The sequence below is a fragment of the Mustelus asterias genome, chromosome 20 (genome assembly GCF_964213995.1).
Source record: "Mustelus asterias chromosome 20, sMusAst1.hap1.1, whole genome shotgun sequence".
NCBI classification, from domain to species: domain Eukaryota; kingdom Metazoa; phylum Chordata; class Chondrichthyes; order Carcharhiniformes; family Triakidae; genus Mustelus; species Mustelus asterias.
In genome coordinates this window covers 20,809,402-20,818,561 of record NC_135820.1, presented here as the reverse complement: position 1 = coordinate 20,818,561, position 9,160 = coordinate 20,809,402, and the positions used below count along the sequence as shown (strand labels likewise).

The following is a 9,160-nucleotide window of genomic DNA, read 5'->3' as shown; positions in this document are numbered from 1 at the left end:
AGGAGGAGGAGGGGGGGGGAGGAGGAGGAGGAGGGGAGGAGGAGGAGGAGGGGAGGAGGAGGGGGGGAGGAGGGGGAGGAGGAGGGGGGGAGGAGGGGAGGAGGAGGGGAGGAGGAGGGGGGGAGGAGGAGGGGGAGGAGGAGGGGAGGAGGAGGGGGGGAGGAGGGGGGGAGGAGGGGAGGAGGAGGGGAGGAGGAGGGGGGAGGAGGGGGGAGGAGGGGGGGAGGAGGGGGAGGAGGAGGAGGAGGAGGAGGGGGGGAGGAGGAGGAGGGAGGGGAGGAGGAGGAGGAGGGGGAGGAGGAGGGGGAGGAGGAGGAGGGGAGGGGGGGAGGAGGAGGGAGGAGGAGGGGAGGGGGAGGAGGAGGAGGGGGGGAGGAGGAGGAGGGGGGGAGGAGGAGGAGAGGGGGGAGGAGAGAGAGGGGGGAGGGGGGCGAGGAGGAGGGGGGGAGGGGGGAGGAGGGGGGGAGGGGGGAGGGGGAGGGGGGAGGAGGAGGGGGGAGGAGGAGGAGGAGGGGGAGGAGGAGGAGGAGGGGGAGGGAGGAGGAGGAGGGGGAGAGGAGGAGGAGGAGGGGGAGGGAGGGGGGAGGAGGAGGAGGGGGGGAGGAGGAGGGGGGAGGGAGGGGGGAGGAGAGGGGGAGGAGGGGGGGAGGAGGGGGGAGGAGGAGGAGGGAGGAGGGGGGAGGTGGAGGAGGAGGAGGGGGGAGGTGGAGGAGGAGGAGGGGGGGAGGAGGGGGGGAGGAGGGGGGGAGGAGGGGGGAGGAGTGGGGGAGGGGGGAGGAGTGGGGGAGGAGGAGGGAGGGGGGAGGAGGAGGAGGAGGAGGGGGGAGGAGGAGGAGGAGGAGGAGGAGGGAGGAGGAGGAGGGGGGGAGGAGGAAGAGGAGGAGGGGGGAGGAGGAGGAGGGGGGGAGGAGGAGGAGGGGAGGAGGGGGGAGGAGGAGGAGGAGGGGGGGAGGAGGAGGAGGAGGAGGGGGAGGAGGGGGGAGGGAGGAGGAGGAGGGGGGGAGGAGGAGGAGGAGGGGGGAGGGGGGGGGAGGAGGCGGGGAGGGGGGGAGGGGGGAGGGGGAGGGGGGGAGGAGGAGGGGGGGAGGGGGGGAGGAGGAGGGGAGGAGGAGGAGGAGGAGGGGGAGGAGGAGGAGGAGGCGGGGAGGAGGAGGAGGGGGGGAGGAGGAGGAGGAGGGGGGGAGGAGGAGGAGGGGGGGGAGGAGGAGGAGGAGGAGGGGGGGGGAGGAGGAGGAGGAGGGGGGGGGGGAGGAGGGGAGGGAGGGGGGAGGAGGAGGAGGAGGGGGGGAGGAGGAGGAGGAGGGGAGGAGGAGGAGGAGGGGAGGAGGAGGAGGAGGGGGGGAGGAGGAGGAGGAGGGGGAGGAGGAGGAGGGGGGAGGGGGAGGAGGGGGGGAGGGGAGGAGGAGGGGGAGGGGGAGGAGGAGGAGGGGAGGGGAGGAGGAGGAGGAGGGGAGGGGGAGGAGGAGGAGGAGGGGAGGGGGGGAGGAGGAGGGGGGGAGGGGGAGGAGGAGGAGGGGGAGAGGAGGAGGAGGGGGGGAGGAGGAGGAGGGGGGGAGGAGGAGGAGGGGGGGAGGAGGAGGAGGGGGGGAGGAGGAGGGGGGAGGAGGAGGGGGGAGGAGGAGGGGGGAGGAGGAGGAGGGGGGGAGGAGGAGGAGGAGGGGGGAGGAGGAGGAGGAGGGGGGGAGGAGGAGGAGGAGGGGGGAGGGGGAGGAGGAGGAGGGGGGTGGAGGAGGAGGGGGGAGGAGGAGGGGGAGGAGGAGGAGGGGGGGAGGAGGAGGAGGGGGGGAGGAGGAGGAGGGGGGAGGAGGAGGAGGGGGGGAGGAGGAGGAGGGGGGAGGAGGAGGAGGGGGGAGGAGGAGGAGGGGGGGAGGAGGAGGAGGGGGGAGGAGGAGGAGGGGGAGGAGGAGGAGGGGGGGAGGAGGAGGAGGAGGGGGGGAGGAGGAGGAGGAGGAGGAGGAGGAGGGGGGGAGGAGGAGGAGGAGGGGGGGGAGTAGGAGGAGGAGGAGGGGGGGGAGGAGGAGGAGGAGGAGGGGGGAGGAGGAGGAGGAGGAGGGGGGGAGGAGGAGGAGGGGGAGGGAGGGGAGGAGGGGGGGAGGAGGGGAGGAGGGGGAGGGAGGAGGGGAGGAGGGGAGGAGGGGGGGAGGGGAGGAGGGGAGGAGGGGTGGAGGGGAGAGGAGGGGAGGGGAGGAGAGGGGGGAGGAGAGGGGGGGAGGAGAGGGGGGGGAGGAGAGGGGGGGGGAGGAGAGGGGGGGGAGGAGAGGGGGGAGGAGAGGGGGGGGGAGGAGAGGGGGGGGGAGGAGAGGAGGGGAGGAGAGGGGAGGGGAGGGGGGAGGAAGGGGAGGGGGGAGGAAAGGGAGGAGGGGGAAAGGGAGGAGGGGGAGGGGAGGGGGGAGGGGAGGGGGGAGGGGAGGGGGGAGGGGGGAGGAAAGGGAGGAGGGGGAAAGGGAGGAGGGGGAGGGGAGAGGGGGAGGGGAGGGGGGGAGGGCGCGAGGATGGGGGGCGGGAGGAGGGGGCAGGAGGAGAGGGGGAGGAGAGGGGGGAGGGGAGGGGGACGGGGAGGGAGGGGTGGGGGGGAGGTGGAGTGGGGGTGGGGGAGGAAGAGGTGGGGGAGGGGGGGAGAGGGGTGGGGGAGGGGGGGAGAGGGGTGGGGGAGGGGGGGAGAGGGGTGGGGGAGGGGGGGAAAGAGGGGTGGGGGAGGGGAGGGGGGAGGGGGGGGGGAAGAGGTGGGGGAGCAGGTGGCAAGATGGTAATTGAAGACACTCTAGAAACTTTACCGCGTAGAATTTGTGGGCAAATCGATGGCAAATCAAATTAATTCATCATTCTTCATCTTCAGTTGTCTGCCCAAAGGCAGGATTGGACCCAGTGTGCGACAACCTCCACTATGGGTAGGACAAGGAGGCAGATCTCAACTCCACCCCAGCCAAAACAGGGATCAAACCCAATGCCATTGGCACCAATTTGATCCACATTTGCCATTGAGCTAACCAGCCCTACAAGGAGTTGCTGTGGCAACACACTTTTTCATGTATGTTATAACCTGGAGATAGGGATAGTGATGGTTGTAGCTCCAATTTCTTTCCCTCACATAGCTGACTATGAATCTTTCCACTCATCACCCAGCCATTGGCTTGTGTTGGAAGGATTTAGAAGTTGATACTCAACCTACCTTCCTTGGCCATCAAGTCCTTAAGTGGGATCCTGGGGCAGTGATGCTACCCATTGCATCACAAGACCTCCACACTCACCACTATTAATGTGTAAATAATTCAGCTGCTTGTGGCAAAGAAGAGACACTCCAGAAGATGTGAACATTTCTGGTGCACCATTGCTACCCTAATAAATATTGGATTCTCTGTTATCGCTTCTGCTTTTAATACAATTGCCCATACAAAATTTCTCCAATTAGAGCTATTACACCTCCATCAATCTTCCCTGCCTAGTACTGTCACGTAACAACTTGTAAAGATATATCTAAAGCCCCTCCTTGGTTAGCTACCTGTTACCTGTTCTGTAAGGGTCTGGAAAATAGGAGTTAATGTGGGACTGCTTACAGTACTGCCCACACAGTCATGTCAGAGAACACATGACCCACACCCAGGGGTTAGTGTAGTGTTGGATAGAGCCATGTGTATAGAAACAAGCATAGAGACAGCTCCTAGCTTATAGTTTCCAGTAGTTAGTTAATAAATATTTACTGATATTTAAGATTAAGGTTACCTTCATAAGACCCAACAAACTATGCCCAACACCTTCCAACGTGGTGGCAGTAAATGGAACTCAAAATTCCGTAGAGACGGCAGAAGAAAACTAAAATCCTGGAAAAGTCAAAGAAACATTCTGACCTGAACATAAGAAATAGGAGCAGGAGTAGGCCATCTAGCCCCTCGAGCCTGCCCCGCCATTCAATAAGATCATGGCTGATCTGAAGTGGATCAGTTCCACTTACCCGCCTGATCCCCATAACCCCTAATTCCCTTACCGATCAGGAATCCATCTATCCGAGATTTAAACGTATTCAACGAGGTAGCCTCCACCACTTCAGTGGGCAGAGAATTCCAGAGATTCACCACCCTCTGAGAGAAGAAGTTCCTCCTCAACTCTGTCCTAAACTGACCCCCCTTTATTTTGAGACTGTGCCCTCTAGTTCTGGTTTCCTTTCTAAGTGGAAAGAATCTCTCCACCTCTACCCTATCCAGCCCCTTCATTATCTTATAGGTCTCTATAAGATCCCCCCCTCAGCCTTCTAAATTCCAACGAGTACAAACCCAATCTGCTCAGTCTCTCCTCATAATCAACACCCCTCATCTCTGGTATCAACCTGGTGAATCTTCTCTGCACTCCCTCCAAGGCCAATATATCCTTCCGCAAATAAGGGGGCCAATACTGCACACAGTATTCCAGCTGCGGCTGAAGAAATGTTTAACAAGTGAAGATGCAGAAGGAAATCACCAGAGAAAAGGCACCATGGTCGGCACGGACTGGTTGGACTGAAGAGCCTGTTCCCATGCTCTATAACTCTAATTGTGCATTTTAAAAGCTCCAAAGAAAGACTTGGAAGCTGAAGTCAGAAATTAAATTGCGGACTGCAGCAGAAGACTCCATTGAATCCCATGATAGTCCAGCTTCAAATCCCAGAGTCAGATCTAGCAGGGTGAGCTAAAAATTTAAAATTCTCAGACAGCACAAGTCCTGAAAAAAATTAAATTTTACACTGGTCAGAAATTGCCGTTTAACTCGCAGTACGAGAAACCTGATCCCTAAGTCGGTGTCTGAACTCTGCCATGTGGATTCCAGAGAATAAGGAAAAAAAATTCAACTTAATTGGGTCCGAGTTGGCAACCCAGTAAAAACCCGGATTTGATGCTTTGAAGACCCAAAAACATTGCGCTAAAACAGGGAAGACTCAAACCAGCCATCCAGGCAGCCATTGTTGAAGAATTTATTGCAGGAGCCTGCCAAAACCAGCAAGTGTGGGAAAAGCCTTTGTGAAGAAGCACCATCTTAGATTTTTGGAAACCTTAAAAACTGAACTTACATTTGAAAAATTCTGACCATGTAACCCATTCTTCTATGAGTCAAATAGGACTCATCCAATGTCCACACCAACCACAAAATTGAAGAGATAAAGAGGTTCCTTAGATACATGTAATTAAACGAGTTGACATACTGCTTTATTCAGTAGGCATGATAGCTGATATGATAGATAAGAAATGAATGAATCATATGTAAAATTTGATTAAGTTTTAAAATCATTTGATACTTTAACCTCAGAAGTAACAAAATCTTTCAAAGGACTGAATTTAATAAGTGTGAGGAACCTGTCAACTCCATTAATGAGCCATACAGAATGACCAAAGGCAGTGATTGTGGTGACCTGAATTGACAGGTGTAGAATAGTTGTAGGAGTGGCAAACAGAACTCTCAGACATGCTTCAATCAAAGGAGGATATAAGCCTTGTAAAGCCATCTAGATTATCAGGCAATGTGAAATCCGTTTGCAGCACAGATCTGTATAAAGGGGAGAAAGCAAACTGTGGTACAAAGTAAACTTCACCATCCAGTTTGTGGAACAGCACAGAAGCAGGACACTCCACGCCAAAGGAAGCAATATCCCAGCTGACCAGAACAGCCTTGCCAATGCTGAGAGATTAATGTACGACAATTTCAGTCCAGTGCTTTCAACATAACCAAATAGGACACTTTGGGAAGCTGGGCAAAGCCAGAACAGTTGACGACCAGGGCACAAACCATCATCACACTAGTCAGAAGATAGCCACCAGGGAAAATAGGGTGGTCAGGTACAATGTGGGTCCCTTGTAAACTGAGAAGGATAATATTGTGAATGAAATAAAGGAAATGGCAGACATACTAAAATAATTACTTTACATCAGTATTTACAGTAAAGGAAGAGATCAGCATATCCAAATGATACCAATATTGAATCAGGGAGAGGGACTCACCAGAATCAACCTAAGCAAAATAACAGTAATGAATAAGATAATGACACTAATGAGTGACAGATCCCCAGGGCCAGATCATTTCCATTCCTGGATTTTAAAGGAATGTGAGAATATTGCAGATAGGCTAGTTATAACCTTCAAAAGTATCGTGACTCAAACTATTCCTTTATATTAGAAAATTGTGCATTTGCAAGGAAGGAGGATACTAGGGAATTGATAGAGTGACTGAGCACCTTAAATGTTCAGACAGCCAGCCAGCGTAGATTTGTAAAGGGTAGGTCACAGCTGATTAAAGCAGTGGACTGAGGAATGTCTATGGATGTTATTTATATAGACTTTCAAAAGGCATGTGATAAATTCCCTCAAAAGAGAGTATTAGCTAAAGTTGAAACACATCGATTGAAGACAAATCTTGACCTGGTTAAGAAACTGGCTGAACGGCAAGAGACAAAAGGTAGGAATAATGGGCAGTATGTAATGCGTTTATTAACAGGATATTGATAAATTGTGAATGGGCAAAACTAGCAAAAGGAGATATACACACTAAGAAGTCTCACAACACTAGATTAAAGTCCAACAGGTTTATTTGGTAGCAAAATCCACTAGCTTTCGGAGCGCTGCCCCTTCGTCAGGTGAGTGCCACTCACCTGATTTTGCTACCAAATAAACCTGTTGGACTTTAATCTAGTGTTGAGAGACTTAGAACATAGAAAAAATACAGCACAAACAGGGCCTTTGGCCCACAAGTTGCGCCAGTCATGTCCCTACCTACCTAGGCTTACATATAGGCTTACCTATATCCCTCAATCCTATCAAGTCCCATGTACTCATCCAGAAGTCTCTTAAAAGACCCTATCGAGTTTGCCTCCACCACCACTGACAGCAGCCGATTCCACTCACCCACCACCCTCAGTGAAAAACTTACCCCTGACATCTCCTCTGTACCTACTCCCCAGCACCTTAAACCTGTGTCCTCTCGGAGCAGCCATTTCAGCCCTGGGAAAAAGCCTCCGAGAATCCACTGATCTATACCTCTCAACATCTTGTACACCTCTATCAGGTCACCTCTCATCTTAGTGTTTACCCCAGTCCAACGCCGGCATCTCCACATCATGCCTACAAAGGAGATATACCCAGATCATTTGTCCTAAATGGTGAAAAGATAAAAACAGTTGAGGTCTAAAGAGACTTGGGTCCAGCTACATAAATTTAAACAAAAAATTAATCTACGGGGTGTGGGCGTTGCTAGCTAAGCCAGCATTTATTGCCCATACCTAGTTGTCTTTGAGGTGGTGGTGGTGAGCTGCCTTCTTGAATCGCTTCAGTCCATGTGCTGTGGGTTGACACAATGCCGTTAGGGAGTTAATTCCAGGATTTTGACCCAGCAACTGTGAAGGAAAAGCGATTATATTTCCAAGTCAGGATGGTGAGTGGCTTGGAGGGGAACTTCCAGGTGGTGGTGTTTCCAGGTATCTGCTTGTTTTTCTAGATGGTAGTGGCCATAGATTTGGAAAATGCAGCCTCAGGAACTTCGGTGAGTTCCTGCAGTGCATCTTTTGATGGTACACATGGCTGCTACTGTGCGTCATGAACAGGTACAGAAAATAATCTAAATGGCTAATGGAATGCTGGCATTTTAATCACAAGACTAGATTACAAGGGTTTGAAATCATCCTTCAGTAATACAAAGCCCTGGTTAGACCTACATCCTGGGTTTACTGTTCTGGACACCTCACCTTGGGAAGGTGATTTTGGCCTTGGAGGGAGTACAATGTTGATTTATCGAAGGATACCTGGACTGCAAGGGTTAAATTATGAGGCACCACTACACCAACTCGGATTATATTCCCTTAAATCTAGAAGGGTAAGGGTGATGTAAATTCAATTAGAGATATTAAAGGGCAACAGGAAAGGTAGATAGAAACAATTTCCACTGGTTCTGGTAGGAGAATCTAGAGCTAAAGATTATAGTCTAGTGAAGTTAGATAACACTAAGATACAGGGTGGTGGAAGTTTGTGATTCTTTCACAAATGGCAATTGATGCTAAATTTGAAATTTTAATTTTAAATCTAAGATTGATAGGAATTTGTGTTAACCAAAGGTATTAAGAAATATGGAACAAGAGCAAGGAGAGAGAGTTAGGTCACTGATCTAACAAGGAGAGAGAGTTAGGTCACTGATCTAACAAGGAGAGAGAGTTAGGTCACTGATCTAACAAGGAGAGTTAGGTCACTGATCAGCCACAATCTCATTGAATGGCAGAGCAGGTTCGAGGAGTGAACTGGCTTCTTCTTGTTTGTATATCGTCTCTCAAACTCCCTCCTTGCACAACCTTTCCTTCCCTTTCTAAAATTTGTTACAATTCATGGTTTCAAAACAAGATTTCATTCACTGCCCCTAGTAAAGCTGTTCTTCTGGCAATGAGTGTAGGTATTTACCTTAGCAATTTACCTGCAGCGATTCAAGAAGGCAAATGAGTTATGAGTGTAGGTATTTCTGTTCTTCTGGCAATGAGTGTAGGTATTTAATTACTAATAGTGGACCACCAGCTTTAGGCTGACAGTATACAGCTTGTACAATGGGTAAAACCAGAGAATGATTCCTGCTGACTACAAAGCTAAGTGCTGTGTTTCTACATATTCTTTCAGTGTATCCACTCAAGCCGCATACTTTAAATGAGGAGTGGAAGCAAAAGCAGGCTAAAAGAATGCTGGATATGCAAATGAATCCCATAGAAGGATTTGCCTCCAAGTGGGATTACGAGAAGAATGAATGGAAGAAGTGAAGTTCCAATTGAGAGAAATGTTTTCCTCTTCATCCGGAGTTCAGGTGTTCCATTAGAATCTGACTCAGCCACTTTAAAATGGTCGAACCTCATGTTAATCCTAAACCTCCCCAGGGTTTCTGTTGAATTGTAAAACACCTTCACTTGAAGTGTTGAAGTAAGTCACATGAATGTAAAAATTGCAATCTATAATAAAGATTGCTCGTATAATATCATTGGTTTGTTTGAGAAATGTCTCTTGCACAATTTGCTGCTGAAAATAAATGGGAACAAAGTGTTAACACACAGGAACTGCAGTTCCTTCTTGGCAAGGAAGCATCCATGAACTTGCACTTTTGCACCAGTGTGTGTCTGCACCAGAATTGGGAGGTTGGATTAAAAACAAATTCTGGGAACCCTCAGAGGGTCTGG

General features: G+C 52.0%; 1 protein-coding gene across 3 annotated transcripts in view; it reads left to right on the top strand.

Moving 5' to 3' along the window:
• Positions 1–8,964, top strand: part of LOC144508426 (cytochrome c oxidase subunit 4 isoform 1, mitochondrial-like) — a 24,186-nt gene extending 15,222 nt beyond the window's left edge. For all 3 annotated transcript variants that reach the window (XM_078236318.1, XM_078236319.1, XM_078236320.1), the window contains exon 5: positions 8,613–8,964. In XM_078236318.1, the coding sequence (XP_078092444.1) occupies positions 8,613–8,749 (137 nt within the window). In that variant the 3' untranslated portion in view covers positions 8,750–8,964. The remainder of the gene's footprint in view (positions 1–8,612) is intronic.
• Positions 8,965–9,160: the final 196 nt, after the last annotated feature.